This window comes from Mytilus edulis, chromosome 11 (assembly GCF_963676685.1).
Source record: "Mytilus edulis chromosome 11, xbMytEdul2.2, whole genome shotgun sequence".
NCBI classification, from domain to species: Eukaryota; Metazoa; Mollusca; class Bivalvia; order Mytilida; family Mytilidae; genus Mytilus; species Mytilus edulis.
In genome coordinates this window covers 64,858,386-64,883,651 of record NC_092354.1, presented here as the reverse complement: position 1 = coordinate 64,883,651, position 25,266 = coordinate 64,858,386, and the positions used below count along the sequence as shown (strand labels likewise).

Sequence of the window (25,266 nt, the reverse complement as noted above, 5' to 3'; positions counted from 1 at the left end):
TGTCACCAGCAGGAAATGCAGAAAACCAAAAAGACCATTTCATAAAGACGGAGATCTTCACTGCAAGATGTAAGACCAATTAAGAGGGGCAGATGCAGCGTCATACCATTATCTAGTTATAGGGTCAATAAAGAATAAAATTTTAGTTTTTTTTAAAACAATAAGTAACCGGGATGTCGAGAACAACAATATTAATGACACATGGGAACAGGCAAAAAATGTGATCATAGAAACATGCGAGGAAACATGAGGATACATGCAGTATAAACGCAAAAAGTGGATGCCAGATGATACATGAGTTAAGGTTGAAGAAAGGAGAAAGGCCAAAAGGAAATTCTTAACTGCCACAACAAGACAACAGAAAAGACCAACACAATATAAAAAAGAAGATGTGGTATGATTGCCAATGAGACAACTATCCACAAAAGACTAAGATCTTCATAAAGAAATATACAAAGAAGTAAAGAAGAACTGTAAAAATGACAAAAGAGACTATATTGAACAACTAGCACAAGGAGCAGACATTGCCTTTAGCAAAGGAGACATAAAATCTCTCTACAACATAACGCGACAACTTAGTGGCAGAAGATCCAACTTAAATGCTGCAGTTAAAGATATAAAAGGTAATGTGAATACAAAAATCGAAGAACAATTAAAACGATGGAAAGAACATTTTGACGAAGTGCTAAACAGACCCCCTCTAACAAACCCACTTAACATCGAAGGGAAACATGTCCTAACTATCAACACAGGAAATATCACCAAAACAGAAGTAACTGCAGCTATAAACCAAATGAAAAATGGAAAAGCAGGAGAGATCGACAACAAAACCCCTGAAGCTATAAAGGCAATGGATAACATCTGTATTGATAAACTTCACTAACTACTTAACAAAATTTGGAATGACTAACAGATACATGAAGACTGACGTAAAGGAATCCTCATTATACTACAAAGGAAAGGCGACAAATCCATCTGTTGCAACGGAGAGGTACTATTTTGCTTTCCATTCCAAGCAAAGTCCTATGTCACATCATCCTACAAAGAAGTTGATAAATTGCTGAGAGATGAACAGACCGGTTTCAGACAAGAAAGATCATGCATTGACCAAATCGCCACATTAGGAATCATTATTGAGCAAAACATTGAATGGCAGACATCCTTATGCATAACATTTGTGGATTTTGAGAGGGCCTTCAGTAGTATAGACCATAAAGTACTGTTGAACATCCTTGTGCATTATGGAATACCTGACAAAACTATATCCGTCATCCAATAGCTCTATGATGGTTTTACTTGTCAAGTGAGCCATGCAGAGACTCTGACAGATTATTTCCTGTGACAACTGGTTTGAGGCAAGGATGTTTACTCTCCCGTCATTTATTTCTTCTGATGGTTATATATTGGGTGAGTAGGAAATCATACAACACTCCTCACGGTATTAAATAGACACTACAGTCATGCCTCGAAGACACTGACTTTGCAGACGATATTTGCCAGCTTTCCCATCGCCATGAAGACTCCCAAAACCAAGCCACCAACCTTAATAAAACTACAAATTAAGTAGGACTGTAGATAAATGCAAATTAGACAAACTATAAGAGAGTAAACGCGAACAATCTTAACAAAACCAAAAAGAGAGATTCCGAAATTGAAGATGTCCGAGAATTTAAATATCTTGGAAGTGTAATCAGTACATCAGGAGGGACAGATTAAGACATCCAATCTGAAAAAAGCACAACAAGCCTTTGCAATCCTCAAAACAGTCTGGAAGAGCATAAAAAACACTAAAATCAGGATCTTCAACTCCAATGTAAAATCTACACCTCTCTATGGGTTAGAAACTTGAAGACTAACAGCTGCGTCTACCAAAGCACTACAAGTGTTCATGAACAGGTGTCTTAGAAACATCAAAGGAATCAAGTGGCCTAACACCATTTGCAACAAAGAACTATGGAAAAAGGATTAAACAGGAACCAATAGAAAGAACAATTACGACACGTAGATGGAAATGGCTTTGACACACGTTACGTAAAAAACACTAATGTAACTAGACAGGCACTAGATTGGAATCCGCAGGGCCATGTTAAAAGAGGGCGACCAAAATCCACCTGGCGCAGCAGAGATCTTACATGTACATCTGATCTACAGGAAATTGGGAAAATATGGGGAGAAGCACAGAAAAAAACCAATGACAGGAAAAGATGGAAGCTACTGTAGTCGCTCTTTGTCCCCTATTATGTGACCGGACGAAGTGGATTATGTTAGTAAGTATATATGTTCGGTCTTTGTTTCATAAGTTTACACCAAACATATAAAAAAAATATAATCCATAATTTTTCAAGTACGTAAATGCATTGTACACGTTATCAATTGCAAATGATCAATGGGAAATATATGTATTAGAATAAAGAGGAAAGAGAGGTTTCGGATGATGGGAAATTCACTTACGTTATGTTTCGATTTCCTTGTAATCTTATTTTACACTTTTGTTAAGTGGCCACCCAATGCCATCCTTGTTTAATACAAACACAATCAGATAGCATCAGTACACGTATTTACAAAGTTTTCATCAGGACGTTTTCTCTCTTTGTGTCAGCTTCCATAAACTCAAAGTTCCAATCAGTCGAGTTGTAGTGTGAGGCAACAAGTGTATATCCTGCGGCCAAGCGAAAAAGATAAGAAATACATATTAAAAAGTAAAATAAAAAAATACGAATTTTAAACAAAAATTCCTAAAGCAAAGTCAAAGAATCAAAATCATCAAACGAATGGATAACAACTGTCATATTCCTGACTTAGTACAGGCATTTTCTTATATCGAAAATGGGAAATAGATCTGTTTTTTTAGCTAGCTTAACCTCTCACTTTTATGACTGCAAAAGCATGCACAGGCGAAGACGCTCATCTTGATGTCGCATCCGGTCTCGTTTCTATTGGTGTTGAAGAAACAACCCATGGTTTTAATAAAGAGCTCCAAAAATGACAAGAGTAAAACCATTTAAACGGGGGAACGTGTACGTATTCAGCGAATTGTTTAATACGTTTAACATATTTAAAGCTTAACCTTCGAGAGCGGTTAAAGCTACAAAACGTTAGATATATTCATATCTTATTACTACCTTCATAGCAACGTATTTTAAAATAAAACTAAAGTAACATTTAACTAAAGTGTAGTAACCAAATTATCTATGTTATCGTATCTTTCCAACAGGGTTCATTTCATCCCGAAACCAAGCCAAATCTGATGATGAAAATTTATTTTGCATTAAGAAGATCATGTACTTTGAAATATACGGGGTAAAACGTTTTCCGTACCGTGGAAAGCGTAAGTTTACACCTTTACTTTACCAATCTTTAGATGGTGGAATGATGATAACAAATGATGTTTTTGGACTAACAATTAAACAGTTTGAACGAACGTATCAAGCTTGCTTAGAAAGAAGGAAAACAAGATAACAGTGGATACTTAACCTTATATATCCTGACAAATCTTCAAATGAATATCTGGACTACTTACAAAACTGTACAGACACTCAGAAAGGTAATACATTTCGAATTATAATTTCTAAAACTATTGAAAATTTAGAGTGTAAACGAGGTCTTGATGTGACCAGAAACAGTGTAATAAGAGGAAACTATACACCGAAGAAAAAAAACCGGTGTTATAGAAAAGAACCGACAAACAGACAACACTATGATTAGAAAAGCAAAATTAGTAACAGACAACACTATGATTAGAAAAGCAAAATTAGTAACAGACAACACTATGATTAGAAAAGCAAAATTAGTAACAGGCGACACTATGACTAAAGAATTGAAATGACGAACAGACAACACAATAACTAAAGGTTTTATATTGATTTCAACTGTTGATATAGAATAAAAATAGACAAAATATCAAAGTATAGAGGATTATTCATATCAACATTTTTACAGCAGACCATTTATCACAAGCAGCCAAACTATCGATTGTTTTATTCTAGTAATTAAAGCAATAGTTTTGAATACTTGAAGTGCCGGATCCAGAAGGGGAATCCAGGGGTTGGAACCTCCTCTTTTTTGACCGATCAATGCACTTGAAGGGGATACATAGTTGGAACTCCCCTTAATCCTTGGTTGGGGCCCCCTCCCTTAAAAGAATTGAAGTCATGGGTATATATAGTTATAAATAGCCATACCTGACTAAACATTTTCGACGTAAGACTTCAATGGCGTCTACCTTAGGATGTTTGCTCCTCTTGGTTTTGAATTTTTGCCATTTTTTTAATCGTCTTGTTTTATCTACTAACTGCCATACTAATTTTGCACACTAACTCCAACTTTTCTTTTGTTAATCTTATACAATATATAGTTTCAAAAGCCTATATAATATGCTATTTTCATTGTTTTTTTTTAAACAAAAATGCAGCCAATGTTATTTGTATGAGAAATCAAGACGAAATAATTCCCTCCAAATATGCAAAAGCTGATATCCCGAAAAAAGCACATGACCCAAAAGTCAGGATTTTCAGTTCCTCAATATTATCTACTACATTTTAAAAAGCTTATTATTTTCAAACAGAGATACATTTCCTTAACACTCACCTTTGGCGATCCGATCAGATAGACAGCTTTCAATAAATCTAAGGGAGATGATAATCTATGTATTAACAATCTCATTAAAATCCGATGTTCTGAAACACTACTCTCCCGGATGTATTAACGTCATGTAATGGTTTTAGGATGATTGATAAAAACATATATTTTTACAGATATTTTGCTTTTACTTGGAAGTGACTCGATGGAGAAATACTTATACAAAAAACTAGCAATAGCAGTTGGTACTGAACTAGATATACGAAACAAACAACGACTATGTATCATACATGATAGAATCGCCAATGTGTGTGCTATTGATCAGCGTCACACACAAATAACAAGTGGAAGTTTGGCAGAAGGACTTGCTTTGCCAGACAGTGACATAGATACAATGCACGTTATAAATAACATAGACTTAATAAAGGACGAAAGGAATATCAAACACCCAATTAACCGTGATATATTGGTTATGGAGACGGCCATTGACCATCCTGGATTTACTAGAATCAGAATAATAGCACAAACGGATCGAAATTCCTAGTTCAATGTAGAATGTAACTGTCCTCCAAATACATGTAGAGGTGCATATGTTTCGGTTGATGACTTTCTTGGTTTTTACATTCGAAGATACGGACATGGCGAACGTGTATGTATACATGGTCCATGTATATCGAATCTAAGTAGGACTGAAGACAACGCATTCTGCATAAGAAGTAAGTATTTTCCTCACAATGCAATTCAATGGACAGTCCGTCATCGACGACAATGACCGTCTAATTTCGTAATCAACAGGATCAAAAGTTATGGATGCTTGATAGTGGCTATCGGTCCTAAAACTATATCAGATCGTTACTTATGGAGATTTTCTTTCTCTGTAGCAGAAAGAATACTTGTACATTCGTTAAATTTCACTCAACTCCTTTGTTACAGTCTTCTCAAGTTAACATTTAAGCGTATTGTTAATACAGATAATGATGTAAAGGACTTAGTGTGTTCTTACTTTCTGAAGACGGCTTTAATTTGGGTATCAGAGGAGGTAGATATTGACACTTTTCAATTACCAAAATTGTTTCATTGTTTTTCACTCTGTCTTGATAAATTGATATCATGGGTAAAGATCTGCTACTGTCCGAACTAATTTACACCTGAACATAATATGTTCCTAGGAACGATCAGTGAGAGTAACAGTAAGATATTAATGCGTGCTCTTGAGAATATAAAGCATGAAGGGATTGGTGGATTGCTAATGAATTTATTTCCACCTGACAACGAAAGTACAAAGAGTTAATCTTCCTTAGTTATGTTAGACTGTTTTTTTTACAAGATTGCAAACAGGATACCAGTACCAAAAGACATTTCAGGTTGCCATAAATATCTATCATTTACCGAATCGTTACTTATGTCCGAATCGTTTACATTTGTAAGTGATGTATGTAAGTATCATTATGCTAAAATCAGCCAAATTGTAGCACAAATTTTACCGCCACTAAAAATCTGTAAGTAAATCGTACAGCATATCTGCTCGTTATCATAGACATTTACAGAACGGCACCGAAACAGATGCTGTGTCAGGTTGGTTGTCATACGCGTCGTTTTATTATGTTACAGGACAGTTTAATGTTACACTCAGACTAGCGGAGTATGTTCTATCAAGATGTTCATCTGATATGATGAGGGATGATGATTACGAGTGTGAAAAACACAGAAATTGTTACCGACAAAATGTACATTCTAAAATGAAATTTAATGAAAGGATGAAAATAGCTACTATAGCTCATGTCAAATACATTCGGAACTCATCATTAATTCCATCAGAACTGAATCTGGAGGTTGAAGATGAAGATATACACGTACCGCCGAATGTTATGTCTCATTGTCTAAGATGTCTATGCTTTCATCGTCTTGGTGATTTAGATAAAAGACAACAGGCTTTAAGTGATTTATATTTAATAGTAACAGACAATTGTTCATTTACAGTTTCACATATATATATTTCCTTAATATTACTTGGTGTATGCTATGAAATATCTGGTGATAAAGACAGAGCCTACCAGTGTTACGAGAAAGCTTTGCAACGTAATAGATTCCAATCTAGTATCACAGCAGTAAAAAGGATATCAAAACTTGATTGAAACTTGATTGTGTAAATTCATATTGTGTTTCTTATATCAGACTTCTTAACAATTAAAAAGCTCTTAACTTTGTGATACTGACTTCAAACACATCACAAATACATTAGCTATGCCTAACAATTGATAATGAATATTTCATTTCCGTAAATGAATTATCTGATTCCGTGCCTTACCTTTAGTTGGTAATGATGTATTAGATTAGGAAAAATAGTATACATGTTATGCGAAAAGTGTACAATGTGATTTGTGTTTATGTTATGCCATGAATTGTATCATTGCAGTTATGTTGACTAATTGAAATGTATTTACTATTTGTGTCGATGTTGATTTAAAATTTATTATACTGAGTGCAAATGAACACTCAACACTTTGTTTTAAAAAAAAACATTTTCATACACAGTAATACTTTCTTTACCGTAATTGTAAATGATATTTTACAAAACTTTACGACAAAAGAGATGATTTCAGCTTTCCAATTGTGAACTTTCCATTTTTAAGTAGCAACATTCCAGCAGCACCTGCATACGGGGTATATATCTCCCAATTGATACGATATTCCCGTGCTTGCGTTTCCTATCATGATTTTCTTGATAGAGGGTTACTGCTCACAAGGAAGCTATTAAACCAAGAGTTCCAAATGGTGGAGTTGAAATCATCCCTTCGTAAATTTTACGGACGCCATCACGAGTTGGTTGACCGTTATGGAATAACCGTTTCACAAATGATATCGGATATGTTCCTTACGTCGTAACTACAATTCCCTTCCCTTTCATGAATGTGACCTACCGAATAAGACTATTTACCGGATTTGTAATCACATAAGCAACACGACGGGTGCCACATTTGGAGCAGGATCTGCTTACCCTTCCGGAGCACCTGAGATCACCCCTAGTTTTTGGTGGGGTTCGTGTTGTTTATTCTTTAGTTTTCTATGTTGTGTCATGTGTACTATTGTTTTTCTGTTTGTCTTTTTCATTTTTAGCCATGGCGTTGTCAGTTTGTTTTAGATTTATGAGTTTGACCGTCCCTTTGGTATCTTTCGTCCCTCTTTTATGTGTTTATCTGAAGATAAAGGTCAAACTAAAATGGTCAATTACCACAATTCGAATGCAATACGTTAATGCAACACAACGCTACAATTCACTAACTCACAGTCTCAAGGATATTTGCTTCTCTGTAAAAAAATAACAAGCTTTTTAAAAGACATTTATGAATTGATAGAATATAAATAAAGAAAAAATGGAGGGTCCGTGTGCTCGTTTTTGAGATACAAGTCATTGAATATTTGGCGGGAAATAATTCTCTCTAGGTTTTTCTTACATTTAACAATGACACCTTCTTTGTTTCAAAAACTATGAAAAAATAATAAAAAATTTATAAAATTTTGAAATATGGTTTTTCAAACTTAATGTGATAAAATTATGAAAAGAAAAGTAGGGATTAGTGGGCATATTTTTTAATGACAATACATGGATAAAACCAGAGGATTTCGAAAACCTGGGAAAAATTCAAAGATGGAGGAGCAAACATCTTTAATAACTATTGTGTCCACCGCGTGCTGTAACGCAATCTCTTTAGCAACGTTGCATTTACCTGAAAATACGTCGAATACGGTGATGTGTAATTTTTGTCCATTTTTTCCAAAGTGCAATTTCATGTTGGCACGGCGTAACTGGTGGTGGCTGTCGTCGTCTTACGGCTTGTCCAATTGAAATAAAGCATGCGAAAGGAATGGCCATGATAATGTCTGAATATGGTTGTCATTGATTGAAGCATCTGTGAGTACAACGGAGTGTGCACGAGCGTTATCTTGTTGAAAAACATTAACATCACGATGTCAAGCCATAAACGGTATAACAGTCGGCCATATAACTTCCTCAATGTAGCTCCTTCACACACGAGTTCGTCAATCACTACGGCGAAGATGTGATCCTTATTCGTCCGTTAAAGAAAGTTGGCCATTGCCTGTGTGTCCATCTAAGGCGATTTTGGTATCTTACTGATGTTAGCATATTACCACAGAAATAGCCTTGCTCTTAACCCACTGCTGGTCAAATCGCATCTTACCGTGTGTGGTCCGATTTGTCTCCCATGGACACCGTCAGTCTCTCATGCTGATTGGAAAGTCGTACGGAAACAATCTCGAACGTGCTGAAGACGAATACATCGGACCTTTTGGACAGAAGTTGCACTCTGTCTTCCGGGACATGGCCTATCATTCACAGACCAAGTGTGGTTGAATCTTTGGATGAGTTTGGTAATTGTTGAGGCTGAACACTTCATTCTGCGATATTTCACGACTTGAAATGCCTCCTTGTACCATGCCCCAAACTTCATGTATCTGGTAAAGTCTGCAAGTTTAGGCAACTACGTCTTAGTTTATTGAAGTAGCTTACGAAAAAGGATGGGAAATTTTAATTCTTAAGCAAGGCTTTCAAACCAAACATGAGAACATCACTTGTGCGTAAAATAACGATACACTCGACTCTCTCCTCTTTTCTGTAACCAAGCAAGCTACGCTTTTTCTAAAATCATTGAAGCGTTAAGTTATTTGAGGAAGTCTGACAATTCATTTTCAAACCGATATATATAATGTATATAGGAAATCATTTTAAAACAAATATTTATATATATTTTTTTAATATTTGAAATTTACAAATAAGGGACGCATGATACCAAAGGGACAGTCAAACTCATAAATCGAAAATAAACTGACAACGCCATGGCTAAAAATGAAAAAGACAAACAGACAAACAATAGTACACATGACACAACATAGAAAACTAGAGAATAAACAACACGAATCCCATCTAAAACTGGGGGTGATTTCAGGTGCTTCGGAAGGGTAAGCATATCCTGCTCCACATGTGGCACCCGTCGTGTTGCTTATGTAATAACAAATCCGGTTAATAGTCTGATTCGGTAGATCACATTCATGAAAGGGAAGGGGATAGTAGTTACGACAAAAAGAACATATCCGATGTGAACTCGTGATGGCGTCCGTAAAATTAGCGAAGGGATGATTTTAACTTCACCATTTTAGAACTCTTAAAAGTGTTGCCATTTTATTGGCACTTAGTTTTTGTCGGTGTTTATTTAATTAGTTAGTGAGACTGATTTATGAAGATTTTAATATTTTCCAAAATATTGTACAATAACTTAACTTTGCGGCGGTACGTTTATTGTGAAATTTTACTAGGGAACTAGAATTATTCAAGAAAGCCCTTGTTTTATTATGAGGATTTACACTTTAATCAATTTCAGAGTGATGTGATTAACGTATGACACTTTCATATATTTTTGTTTGCAGGAATAGGTTTTCATAAAACTGTTCTATAAAGCTTGACTTTGATATTGTAGTTTTGGGTTTTGGGTAATGAATTTTGTTCTCATGTGTGCATTAGTGAAACATGTGAAAGAAATATACTTTTCTTTCTTGACATATAAACTCCTCATTCTATTAAGCGAATTCCCCGTCCAATAAGGTGTATTGTTTAACAAGTCACGAACTAACCTTCAAATGCTTGAAAGGAAAAAGAGTATCAACAAATAAAATAACAAAATTGATGATTAACTCAAAATGGGAAAAGTCTTTAAAACACGACAAAACAACAAGTTGGTCTATATTCAAGGGAATAAAAATAATAAAAAAAATGTCATATTCCTGACTGTGAGGCACTGAAGTTGACGAATAAAAACAAAAGGGGGACATTGGTTGCAAAGTAGTTTATGTCGTTCAAATATAGAAACATCAGTCTGCTACCGCTTCAATTAAAATTTCGAACCCGCAAGTTCGTTCGATTCCAACTCAATCGCATCGAATTGCATATGTTGAATCAACAAACAGAAGTATACAAAAAAAAACAAGATAAAACACAAAAAATTGAGCCCAACAAAAACAAGTGGCTATAACAGGTGCGCCGGAAGAGTAAGCAGATCCTGCTTCACATGTGGTACCCTAAGTGTAGAAGCGATTTCGTTTGTAACCTTACAAATAATCTCCTCAAAAACAAAAACAGTTATCATGAAGGGTTCTTTTATATCTCTTGTAGAGATATTGGTAATGTCCTCTCACACAAAAACCAACACCTCAATGAATGTTTAAATCTTATTTATCCCAGTATGTTTGAAATTAAGGATAATTCCGAAAGTTCAAGGTCATATCTGACAACATAAATAAAGAATCTATGGAACAGGTGACGATTTCAATTTTCAAATTGTCAACTCCTAGTTCCTCAAAACATACAATTTGTCAATCGTATGGAAATTACATATATAAGTTGAAACTTTACACTCATAAATGTTAACACAATTTGTACATATTCCACAGATGATAATCTTTATGAAAAACTGCTCTTACAGAGTTATAATGGGGAATAACTGAACGTAATACTTATACATAAGTTATACGGTCATATCCTTAACTCACTAGCCGCGTATATTTACAGTCTTGAATCTTTAAATACTTCGATAGTCTTTTAGTCTGTAATTGGAATTTTCCTATTCCCGATTGTGACAATTAAATTAAGTTTGATGTTGCATGGTAGTTGGTGTATTCATTTATTTTGGGATTTATCCACTACTATATGTGAAATGTGTGACAATACACATTAACATTTCTTTGTGCACTAGATTTACAATTATTTGATAAAAAATATATTACCTACAACTGGAAACCAGAGGCTTGAAAATCCATGCGTTACAGATTAAAAATTATGGTAGGTTTAGGTTTCCGTTCTACAAAATTGTCTTTTGATTTCCGTTTAATGATATTGATACAAGTGTTTCACACTTAGGGACGACATCAAAAGTTCATTGTAGGATAAAAAAACTTAATTCAGATAGTGCTTTCACTGACGCCCCCACCACCTCTTTACTTAATTTGGGAAAAATTGATTTAGCAATAGGGATATATGTAAAAAATATGTAAGAATCGATTTTAGATATACAAAACTTGTAAAGTTTTACCCCCCCCCCCCCCCCCCCAACTATTTCATTTAAGTTTTTCATCCTACGTCGATCTTTTGATGTCGTCCCTTATGATAAAACGAATGAATATGTCAGACCGGTTGGGTCTATAAAACTTTATATCTAAACAATGCATTATATCAGACAAGAAATATAAAATCGTATGAAATGAGATGTTCTTTGTAAAATTACGTTTTAATGTATCCTTAGATTCTTCACGCAAATTGCATTACCTCTCACAACAGACATTACTTTTAAAAAAACAAACAATTACTCCGCATAAACAGGTTTCATAGAATCATTGAATATATGCCTAGTACTTGACTTCGTCTAGAGCCAAATCGTTATTTATTTTTTTCATTGATCTTTTTTGTTTATAGCATATTTTTCACAGTCTCTAGGTAGAATCGTCGATTAAGCAATGCATACGTTTACGTATGGCGCACTGCTACTGGTCGACTTGTTTTTGTACTCATATGAAGCACAAATAATACGTAGTCTTCTTAAAGATAATCATTACAAGGAATCTTCTTGACATGTTCTTTAGTTTCCTTTTTCAGATATATAGATGATGTCCCCTTACTAGATACTTCAGAATTAAGTGAATAGATATAGGAAGATGTGGTGTGAGTGCCAATGAGACAACTCTCCATCCAAATAACAATTTAAAAAGTAAACCATTATAATAGGTTTAAGTACGGCCTTCAACACGGAGCCTTGGCTCACACCGAACAACAAGCTATAAAGGGCTCCAAAATTACTACTGTAAAACCATTCAAACGGGAAAACCAACGGTCTAATCTATATAAACAAAACAAGAAACGAGAAACACGTATATATTACATAAACAAACGACAACTACTGTACATCAGATTTCTGACTTAGGACAGAATGCTTATATTTCATATAACTACATTTTAATTGAGATTGATAATAATAATGGCAATTGAAATATTGGTTCATAACTTGTACTTTTCCTCTATATCAATACAAACTAATATCTATGAAAAAAGTGAAGATTCTACTTTTTCTTTTACAATTTTCAATTTCCTATTTCCGGAAATATATCACCTGCCACATCGTATGTCGTTTTCATACTTCAATTACTAGTTTACGGTCTTACATGTTCATCCTTGATTTACTTCATAAGCTTCTTATACAGAATATTTATGAGAGTTGTCCATTGGTTTGATTTGTTTAATCATTTCATTCGGCCATTTGATTTGGGACTTTCCGCTTTGAATTTTCTTCGGAGTTCAGTAATTTTGTGATTTTGATTTAAACTTCAAAAGATTGATTACTGATATATCTGTCCACACTTACTAGTGATTTGTTTTCTCAGTCTTAGAGATTTACGTACAAAAATAGTCATCTAATCCGATTGTCTCCTATTTACGATTTTGATTACATTTATTTTAAAATAGCAATAAAACATATAGATCACCGATGAGTTAAAAACAAAAGATATTTCAATTGTTATGCGAAAAAGAGACATTTCTGCACCAAAGGCGGTTAATTTGGAGATTTTGTTAACGATTTAAACATTTTAAAAATCATCTGGGACCAAAACAAACCGATTTTTTTGGTTGAATTTTGTACCATATCATGAAATATTAATTGGTAATGTAAGACATAAATTTATAATGAAAAAAAAAATTAAACTTTTCTGAAATTTTTGTACCCTCGAACCTATTAAAATGTTAACAAAATTTTTGAAAAACTGGGGATTTTCTACCTCATGAATATATTACCTTATCTGCATTTGTCAAAATTGTTAATATTTTTGGTCCTAAATGCTCTCCAACTTCGTACGTTATTTGGCATTTTTAACCTTTTTAGATGCGAGCGTCACTGATGAGTATTTTGTAGACGAAACGTACGTATTGCGTAAATATAAAATTTCAATCCTTATATATACGATGAGTTTATTTTTTGGAATGAAATGCACTCAGATAATGTTTATTACCTCGATTTGTTCTTTGCTCTATTTGTAAATTAAGGCAACAGTAGTGTACCGCTGTTCAGATGTCATAAGTCGATTGAGAGACGACAACGGAACAACAACAACACGTGCAACAAAAAACAAAGGCATACATACATAGAAGCTGACTATTTGACAACAACTGCCTTATCCATTAGTTGTTTCATTTAAAATTCTGTTTCCTTATTATTGATTACAACCATGTGTTGACCTTATTACGTTCCCTAATTGCTGTCCAATTTCGTGGGTCTCTGACGATGTTTTCAGTCTTTTATGTGTTACTCTTTTTTTGCTATTGTTTACGAACAATAAAATATAGATTGTGTCATAAAGCTTTAAGCATCGTTTAATTTGTGTTGATACAAAGAAATAGCGGGTTATTTTCGCGGGGTGTAAATGTTTATTTTCTCGGATAGAACAAAACCGCCAATTTAAAAGAGCTAATGCAAAAGTATCGATAAAAGTTTTGAATCCGCCAAAAAAAAATAACCGCAAAATTATTTCGTACACCTTATTCGATGAAAATCGCGAAATTTTACACTGGCGAAAATAATCCGTTATACGGTATGTTATGCGTAGTTTTGCAATCAACCTAGCTTAACCATTGATTCCAAGACAATATGAGATAAAAAAAAAAAAAAAAAAGGGAATACATGTGTAACCATTAAAAGTAGATAGAAACAAACAAAAAATCGTCTTCCTTACGTGTCTTTCCCAATTCATGAATCTTTTGTAATATGGTTGTTTTTAATAGCTGTAAGGTGGCATTATTCTCATTTGTTTAAGCTTCACGCTGGTCTTTGATAACTCGAACTTGACTGGTGTGCCCCAAATGTTATATTTCTAACTATGATGTCTGTTTGTTTTGTTTTAAAAACTTTGTTGTCAACAATATGGAAGTGTATGTCATTATTATACAAGTGAGAGTTTTAGCTAGGTCTAAAACCTAGTTTAATCCACCATTTCCTACACGAGGAAATGTCTGTACCAAGTCAGGCATATGACAGTTGTTTCCTAATAGTTTGATGAGTTTGATTTTTTTATTTTGATATTTAAATGAATTAAATTTGTTTTTTTACTTTTTATAATCACCCACCCTTGACCTTTGTAAATTAGCTGAGTATACACAATTCTCGCTCAATATAAACATGACCAAAAGCAGATATGATCTGAACAAATTATTAACAATTCATTTACAGGGAAGTTTGGTATTTCTCCTTGTTTCATCTTCCTGCTTTAAATAGTTCAAGTGTTATTGAATATTAACCACAAAAAAACAGAGAGAATGATCAGTATAATCTTTAAATGTTAATTCCAATAGTTGTTTGTTAGGAACTCTTAAATAATGATGCTTGAAAATGGATGTAAATATACAGATACATTCCTATGTACTTTGAATGTAGGAATCTTGTTCATGGTATTAAAATGATTGTCATGAAGACACGCAATAATCAAACTTTATTGTAGGCACATACTTTATTACAAAATAAATCCTGTACCAAATAATAAAACATTCTTCATACTACATGTACTATCAGTTCGTTGTTAAGTTAAAAGTGATTCAGAAATTCGATCTTTCATAACTTCCCACATACTTAACATGCTGCAAATTCTTTGACAATCTTTTTGAAACTATTCCACGCAGATTTATTCTCAAAACAAACTTGCCCACCAGCTCTATATTTCTGTGGCTTCTAAAATAAAAACACTAAAGTGAAGATATACAGCTGCATACAAAAGACACATTCTGGAGGAAAACAAGCTATAATAAGAATACAGAAGCATTGCTTTATCATTTGAAACTTATATTTTATACATTTTTTCAAATAAAATAAAACCTGTTATGTCAACTTAATTGCATACATCTTTTTGTAAAATATAGGCGAACGATATCAAATGATATTCAAACTCGTAAGTCTGAATAAACAGACAATGCCATGAGTAAAAAAGAGCGTCATGATTTGGTCACCAGAATATAAAATAAATGGCAACAATTATTGAATAGAGAAAACTGAGCAAATATTAGAGAATAATGGGGGCAAAGGAACAAAGAACAATAAAGAATTAGGTCAACAATACTAAATACTGAATTAAAACTTTCAAAATATTGAACTATTTTCATATGGAGCAATATGTTGTGGGTTATTTCTTGAGTGAACCACTTTAATTTCAGAGTCATGACCTTTTAAATGTTGCATTAAAAGGGCCTTCGTGTTCTATTGATATTTTGGACTTTGAAGTATGTGCTCTTACGCCTATTTTCCTATTTTTGGGATTGAAAACTCACAAACATAATATTACTAATGCCGGCACCACATTATATATATTCTGGTCCCAAGTCATGATCAGGAGCCTGTAATTCAGTTATTGTTCTTGGTTGCTGTATATCATATGTTTTTAACGCTATATTGTTTTGTTGTTATTCCTCAATTTGCATGGCATCATTTTATAGACTAAGGTATGGATTATGCTCATGATTGAAGAGAGACGAAAGATACCAGAGGGACAGTCAAATTCATAGATAATACGGTTTATCTCATTTATAAGATAAACCAATTTAATTAAAGAGAAATGATTACTGCCTCATTCGGATCCGGTTCTGTTTCCTGCACATCAACGTCACATGACTCGTCAGCATTACATTGCACTAGCCAATTTTGTAGATATGTAAAAGTTTCAAAAAATTGTAATCGTAAAAAATCATTGACATCCGCATATCATATTCTAATATTTTGATATGAAACTATCGAAGAGACATAGTAATTCTCCAAGAAAGGATTTTCATTTGCAAATGACGAAATTAAAAGGTAAATCGAACTGTCACCACACGATCCGATGCCATCAACACGAGGAACACATCCAGCTTCTTTCGACATGTTTAGATGTGAAAAGATTATAGAACAATTTAGTTAATGTATCTTCGCCATAAACGTTATACAATGCTTGAATGACAGGGACAGCTTCCAATTTGTCAGTGGCTCAATGACCGGTGATCAATTTAATGGCAGAACAATATCTTCACATCAGGAGCCCCGTTTAGAAGAAAACGCGATTCAAAAGAAGGAGAACCACTGATCCCAAGAATTCATTACCGGTTTGAATGGCTGACCACGGTTTTCCAAGCTCCGGAAAAATAACAAAAATTAATAGTAATGTACATATGTGAGAGTCACTCTACCCATACCAGCAACAAACAAAACGATAATTAACCCTCCAGAAACTATCTGTTTATTAGTATAGTTCAAAACATAACAGTTTTCTACTTTGTACCATGAGTGGTCAAGATAGTGAAAATCCGGCCAGTGAAAAAATGGCGGACTCCTATGCTATGGCACTTAAACATAACAACAACACACATAAAGATAATGCAGAACCTGATGCGGAATACTTCAACGTCAAGCCTGTTTTTATATTAGAATCAGACATTTTCGGTAGTTCAAAACCTGATAAAAACAATTATCTTACACATACCGAGTTATTCAAATGTATTGATCTCACAATACCTGCTAACCATTTAAATGGACTTCAGAGAGTCATTGGAGGGGTATGGCGTATATATCCAGACAGTGAAGAAGACAGGGAAACTCTTGTGGTAAGCTCCATCACAGTTCGGAAAAAACGCATCGAGGTTTACCCAAGAAACCCTAAATATGTTGAGAAAGAAAGCCCAACCACAGTTCGAATTAGAATAAAGAATATTCCATTATCTGCTGATGATGGACAATTAATTAGATACCTGCAAAATTGGCACCTCGAAGTACTTAATTACCAAAGAGAGAGACTTCGGATTGATGGGTTCGTGACAAATTGTCAAACAGGCGACAGAATCTTCTATGTCCAACCCTTCGATATCACAATTCCAAGAAATGTCAAAATTGGCAAATACCGTGGACTGATTTTCTACAAAGGTCAAACAAACCAAAATGCTGAAATTGAATGTACCAAATGCCTGCAAAAAGGTCATAAAAAATCAGAATGTACCAATGACTGGAAGTGCAAGACGTGCGGTATAAATGGTCATATCTCTAAAGACTGCACAGCTGAGTTTGATAAGAACAGTCAAGCTGACTCAGATGTGTCGTCCGAAGAGTCAGATGAAGCAAGTGAAGCTGAATCTGAGAAAGGTGAGGAGATTGTGCTATCACAATCCACCGAAAACTTACTAGACATAACACATACTGAGGAAATCAGCAAAAATGCTGAACTTCCCACAGATACAAACAACACAAATGTACCAGACCAAAATCCATCTGAATTGAAGTCTGATGAAACAGATCAACAGCATCCTGAACAATGCATGAAAAAAAAAAAAGAAAAAGAAAAAAACATCCAAATCACCAGCAACAACTTATGGTCCACTAGATAAATACCTCGGGACGACCATGACAACCCCTCAGCAGAAATCATCCAAACGTTCCGCCACCACACCAACTGATAAGTTACATGACCGTGAGATTGGCTCATCAAAACCAAGGACATCTGATCATAACACATAACGATCCAAACACACAAATTGTCCAAATATAAAATACACCTATGAATTATTGTAAATACTGTATTATATTTTTTATTTGTTTGTCTATTTTTGTTTTTAGTCAAGAAAAAAAAATAAAAAAAAATAAGTCAGAGTGTGATATAATTTCAGATTATATACACCTTGAAAATAGTATTACAAGAAATATAAAGGATAATGTATATATATGTAATAAATTGTGTATAAGACATATTGTAAAAAGAGTTGAATTTCAAATGACCACAAAATCAATATATAAATGTCTCTATTCTGAATATGCTATTCACCAAATAACATATTGGAACAAATCAAGTTGTGATGAAATTACCACAAAAATAATATTTGCAGGTATAAATAAATATATACGGAAAGCTGTTTTGATAATAAAATTTATTATGATGCTTTTTACTTGTATAAACATAATAAAGAATCATATAAACATGATAAATGAAATAAACACAATAATTACACATATACTTGAACTGTGTAAAAGGAAAACACTAGCTGCTCGAAGTAGAAATAAAGATAAAATGAATAAGAGAAATCCAACAAAATTAAAGTTCAAAAAGAAAATATCTTTGATAAATACCAATTCATTAAATCACATCAGTCTAAAATCACTTTTTCTGTTGATTTTTATAGTTAACAGCTATAAACTCTCCATGATATATGCTTGCTCTATAACAAATTATCCATTAGTTTTAATTCACATATTAGAATTCATACTTTGTCCTTTTCCATTTCACATTAAAAAGATTTGGATATCTTATTTAATCCACATATTAGGAATACTTCAAAAGTCAATTTTAATCCACATGAAAAATCCATCCATCCATCCTTTGCAAGTCCCAGATTATCAGCAAATATGTTCCTTCATAGATTATGTAGATATACACAAATACCGATTTTGCTAAATATAAACATTCCGATTGCTTCTAAATTGATTGTAAATTTCCACACTATGTACATGGTCCAAAAATTTCATACATTTACTTCTGCCAAAACATCAGATCTAAAAATAACCATAAAATTAAAACACACGTTATGAATAAAATATATCTGTTTTTTCAGTGTATATATATCATGTATATAGTCTCAAAATATGTTGAAGTAGCAAAAGAAAAATCTAATGTATATATTGAACAAGTAAATAAAAATTTAACAAATGCTATGAAGAAGGAGAACTAACAACCATACAAAAAATAGGTATAATATCCTTAATTTACAAAAAAAAAGACCCTTTGTCACTGGATAACTATAGACCAATTACACTATTAAATGTAGATACTAAACTCATTGCATATGCAATAGCTCAACGTTTAAAACCAATACTGTTAAAAATAATTCATGGGGATCAAAATGGTTATATCAAAAATAGATATATTGGTTTTAATATACGCCAAATCCAAGACATTATTGATTATGCTGAAACCTTTCAAATTGATGGTGCATTACTTTTTATTGATTTTTCAAAAGCTTTTGATTCATTAGAATGGGACTTTATGTATGAAGCCCTAACAAAATTTGGTCTCCCAAACTCATTCATTAAATGGGTTAAAACATTATATAAAAATATTAAAGGCTGTATGCTAAATAATGGTTGGATTTCAGAAACCTACAATGTATATCGTGGGATACGACAAGGGTGTCCATGCAGTTCTCTAATTTTCACAATAGCAGTAGAAATTCTCGCATGTAGAATAAGACAAGATACTGGTATTAAGGGATTTCAAATTAAATTAGACTCCAAAACACATAGTCTGAAAATTTCACAACTAGCAGATGATACTACTCTCTTTTTAAAATGTAAGCAGGAAATAAGCTATGCTTTAAACTTGATTGAAATATTTGGAACACTCTCAGGTCTTAAACTTAACCGATCTAAAACAGAGGGCATATGGTTAGGCCAATTGAAAAGCTGCAAAGATAAATATGAAAATATAAACTGGAATAAAGAACCTATTAAAAGTTTAGGGGTATATTTTGGACTTAACAAAGATGAATGCGACAGATTAAATACAGAAAGAATTTTAAGAAAGTCTCAAGATGCAATAAATAGCTGGAACAGAAGAAATCTTACAATGATAGGTAAAATAACAGTAATTAAATCTCTTATCCTACCAAATTTAACTTTCTTGGCATCAGTGACAACTATATCCAAAAACTTTCTGAATGAATTCAAAACACTAATTTACAACTTCATTTGGGGAAATAAAAAAGAAAAAGTTAAACGGATAACTTTATGTAAAGATTATTTGGAAGGAGGCCTAAAAATGATTAATATTGACAATTTTCTATCAGCTATACAATTATCCTGGGTCAAACGTTTAACATCAACACACTTTGCGAACTGGAAAGTTATTCCCCTTTTCTTTTTTAATATATTTGGAGAAAACTTCTCTCTATTCAACATGAATCCAGGTAGCATAAAAGCAATCCCAAACCTTAGTAAAACACTCCCTCTTTTTTACTTAGAAATAATTAAAAGTTGGTTTAAAATAAAAAATATCTCAAACAAAAACAATACAACTTTTATTAACATAAGACAACAATATATTTGGGGCAATAAGCATATAAAATTTCAAAACAAATGCTTAATATTTTCAAATTGGATAACAAATGGAATACTATTTATTAATGATATAATCGACAAAGAAGGAAACATTTCACAAAAGATTGTATTAGATAAACTAACAATTAAATCAAATTGGATATCAGAACTATCAAGAATAAAAAACGCAATACCAAAAAAGTGGCAAATGGAAATGAAATCAGATAAATCATGCTGTACTCAAGTTAAAACAAATAAAAAACTATACTTAAAAACACAAAACAACACAAAATTGATCTGCATTGAAAACCTTCCATCAAAAGAAATATATAAAAGCATTAATTCATGTAATATAGAGGAAAAAACACCAATTGGATTTCTAAAATGGAAAACACAATTTAAATTAGAATCGTCAAGCTACTTGTACAAAATGCTTAACTTTATATTTTACAGCTTACAAGTTAACAAGTTAAAAATATTCAGGTGGAAACTACTTCACTATATCCTTCCTTGTAAACAGCTATTGCACATCTGGCAACTGAAAAGTGATGACCAATGCCATATTTGCAACCAATTAGAAAACTATGAACACTTTTTCATCACATGCCAATACTTTCAAACTTTTTGGAAAAAAGTCAAATTACTGCTTGACAAAATAAAAATAGGGACACATATAATCTCTTTCAAAAATCTAATACTTGGGTATAAAATATATGATATAAACTACTATGACATCAATCTGTTTCTGACTGTATTAATGTTCTCTATTCATAAATCTACATATGCATCAGAGTATAAACAAAAAAATGTTGATGTTTACAGAATTTTTAAGTTAGAATTTCAACAATACTTTGATAGTATGAAAACACTTGATAAAAAAACAAGTAGGTTTTTGTGTGATGTTTATAAAAATATATAATAACTATGTTTATATTATAAATCATAAAATGTATTTTTATTTAATATCATTACACATATATATCATGTAGAATGACCCTTAGGCAATGTAAACAAATTTCATGTCTTCTGGCTATTCCTACATTTTGTATTTTACTATTCTGGCTATTCCTACAGGGGGGATTAGTGAAAAAACAATACATGTTGTTATTGCGAAACATGTTGTTTTAGTCATTACTGTCTAATTTGGTCAAAGGTAAATATACCTGTGGAAATTAAATAAAAATTATTATTTCTATGTAAAAAATGAGACTTTTTTGTTTGAAAACATGCCTAAAGTAATATTAAGTATTTTAATGCCATGGAATTTCTAAAAAATAAAACTAATTGAAAGAAAAGGAAGTAGAAGCATTGGTAAAATAAAAAAAAATGAAAGAAAAAGTAGTAAAAGCATTTGAAAATCTGGAAAGTCTGAAAAAAAAACGTATTTAAAAAGAAAATTAATAGTTACCCACACTTTCAACTTCAGCCTCAAAGAATTTATTAATTTCATTATCTTAACAAATTATGATTTTTAAAAATGAATATAATATCAAAAGTACTTAATTATCATAGATAAGTGTATAAATTGGCCTAATAGATTCAGCAAAGCCAAATGACTTTGAACTTTGATTAGCTTTGAACACTATTAACTTGTGAAGCATGGTCTCCAACTTGTTCGTAGAGCTGCAGTACTGCCACTTTTATCACCCAATACAATTGAAGATGTTTAGTTTAATGCACTTGAAGACATCGATGTGTTTAAATGTGACAAATGATCAAGGTTTACCTGTACACAAATCAGCATGCTTACTGAACATTGACCTTGTACTATCTAATGTCAGAATAGAAATTCTTTGATATTTTAAAATAAATCATGATGCTTTCAATAAATTATCATAAAACAATTGAAATATTTCCAAAACTCACCATTATAGACACTTAAATTACGTGAGAGCCTTCTGCTCATCATCAATACACGTGGCATTCTTTAATTATCCGATCATCTCAACTTTCACGTGATCTTGTTTTGATCAAAAGGTAAGGTTAACGATAAACCTAAAATCAATAGCGGACAATAGATAGTACAAATTCCGTAATCACGTAATATGAGGAAACTGAAAAAGACAAATTGTCAAAATCAATGTATTTATATATTATTATTGTATAACTAATCATAATTAATAGCTAATATTTTTACTGTATAATCTCCCTGGTTAAACAGTAACTAATTTACAGGGATACTAGACTGAATGCTGTGAGTCGAGTAAGTTGTAAACAGCAGAGAAATGTGCAATAAAGGATTTATTTTATTTAAAAAAAAAAAAAAAAGAATTCATTACCTGGTTCCAGCGGTTTGCAGATTTCGTCAAGCATTAATCTTGGTATGTTGAATTTAAATTTTATAAAAAAAGTTGATGTTTTGTGGTGTATTACTATTCTAATTGATATTTATCTCATAAGGAATAAGATTAATCTGATGGTGACGAGATAAAATTACTGAAAGGATTATTTATTATTATAATTTGACGTCCTATATTTAATTTGAATTTCACATCGCACTGTGGCCTTTTTACATGTCTGCTTTAATGTACTATTTAGTCTATTATAACCATGCAGTCGTTTGAAGACGCACCTAGCGTTATTACACACAAGATACACATGCACGAGGGCATTAAGTGCAAATTCGTCAACCTTATCTTTATAGATTCTACCACTAATTATACACAATTATACACTATGTGTTAGATGGCTTAGCTAAGGTGTACGGTAAATGAAATACACTATGTATGAGAGTTAGAAGACAATGACAAATTTTGTGGCGGATGACGCGATAGCTTTAGAATAAATCCAATCAGAGTCGATGGCTTCGATTAAAGTATTTACACGTGCAAATTCTTGGAACAGTTTTAAATATTTCCTAAATTGTTTGATACACTTAAATCGGCATTACTATATAAAAAAAATTATAAATTATGCCTACTGTTTTCTCGTTTGACTTGTTTAACATTTTTCTTTTGGGTCTTTATTTACTCACTAATGCGGATGAGCTCTGCTCATTGTTGAAGGCAGTACATGACTTTTGTTATTAATGTAGTATTGGCCCCGCTCATTGTTGAAGACAGAAAAGTGACTTATTATTAATGCAACATGGGCTCTGCTCATTGTTGAAGGCAGTACAATAACTTATTGTTATTAAAGCAGTATATGCCCTGCTCATTGTTGAAGGCAGAAAAGTGACTGTTATTTATGCGACATGGGCTCCGCTCATTGTTGAAGGCAGTAAATTGACTTATCGTTATTAATGCGGTATGGGCCCTGTTCATTGTTGAAGGCAGTACGATGACTTATTGTTATTGATTTATTTGCCGTTTGGTCTAATGTGAAGAGTTGACTCATACCAATTCTTTTTTTACACGAGTGAGCTACTCAGTTACCTGTATACATTTATACTTTTCAATGTGCGTTTATTTTCTTGTTAGCTTGCTTGCTTTAATTTTTGCATGTTTGCCTAGCCATCTACATAATACATGTGTTCTTAAATTATGATCTGTTAGTCTGTATAGGTTTCAGATAGCTCACTTAAGCTCGTGGACAGGGCAATTAGTTTACCAACAAGTCAACTTAGAGCAAATAAGGGAATTATGTGCACTTTTAACACAATTATCAAATTACTTTATAAACTCACGAAGCAACAGACAGAGCATGGTACACAATATCCTCTTTACTTTGAAGTGCGATAATGTTATTGTATATATACATGTAGTGTTTTTAATATTTTGATTGTATCATCATCTAACACGGGTATGTAAACATTGAGGATACCTTTGTATTTTACTATCACATTTATTTTACATGTCAGCACGAACTATGGGCTTCCCCACGTCTATTTTTAGAAACAAACAAATATGCGGTATTTAAGTTACTGTTAAGGACTTTTACAAACAAACACGCATATTATCCAGATGGGAGACTCAATGAATTTTAAATTTATTTCAAATACTCTTGATCTATTTCCTTCTATTAAAAGGAACATTTAGCATTCTCATATATATACAGAGCTGAATCTTTTTAATTCTAGTCTGAATTAATCAACTATGCATCTATATACACCCATTACTACAAGTAATACCATGGAATCTTACTCTAGCACCTAGTTCTTTTAGGTCACAAAATATATTCGACGTAAAACTATTCAAGTTTGAGCTTTCCAAAAAGCGGCACATACCGCTTAGCTGTATCCGAATTTTAAGTACTACTAGGAATGCATGTGATTGCCGATTAAGTACAGGAAGTGTGGTACTTTCTATATATATTGATTGATATGAATTTTATAATTTTTTTAAGTGTACGTTATACTTCCTTGCCGTTGGTTTTCAAAATATTGGTCACGTTACTTGTTTAAACTAAATATATATTCAAATGTACACGACTTTGAAGGGGTGCGTAGAATAGCATAAATTATATATACAGGTAATGTATTTTCGTAAACTTTGTAGAGGATAATAAAATTGAGAATGGAAAACTTATATTAGTGCCTATTACAGATTAACAAAGCAATTGGGTAGATTCATGGTATACCACCATCTTGCATTGTACTTTT

At 32.7% G+C, this 25,266-nt stretch overlaps 1 protein-coding gene across 2 annotated transcripts in view; it reads right to left on the bottom strand.

Moving 5' to 3' along the window:
* The window catches only part of LOC139496073 (plancitoxin-1-like), a 68,309-nt gene that overhangs the window by 27,095 nt on the left and 15,948 nt on the right, over nt 1-25,266 (bottom strand). Inside the window, exon 7 of one of the 2 annotated variants that reach the window (XM_071284516.1) lies at nt 15,120-15,356. The exons of the other annotated variant lie outside the window; for it this stretch is intronic. Within the exon in view, the coding sequence (XP_071140617.1) occupies nt 15,258-15,356 (99 nt within the window). The 3' untranslated portion in view covers nt 15,120-15,257. Of the gene's footprint in view, nt 1-15,119; nt 15,357-25,266 lie in introns of those variants that run through there. 2 annotated transcript variants of the gene reach the window in all.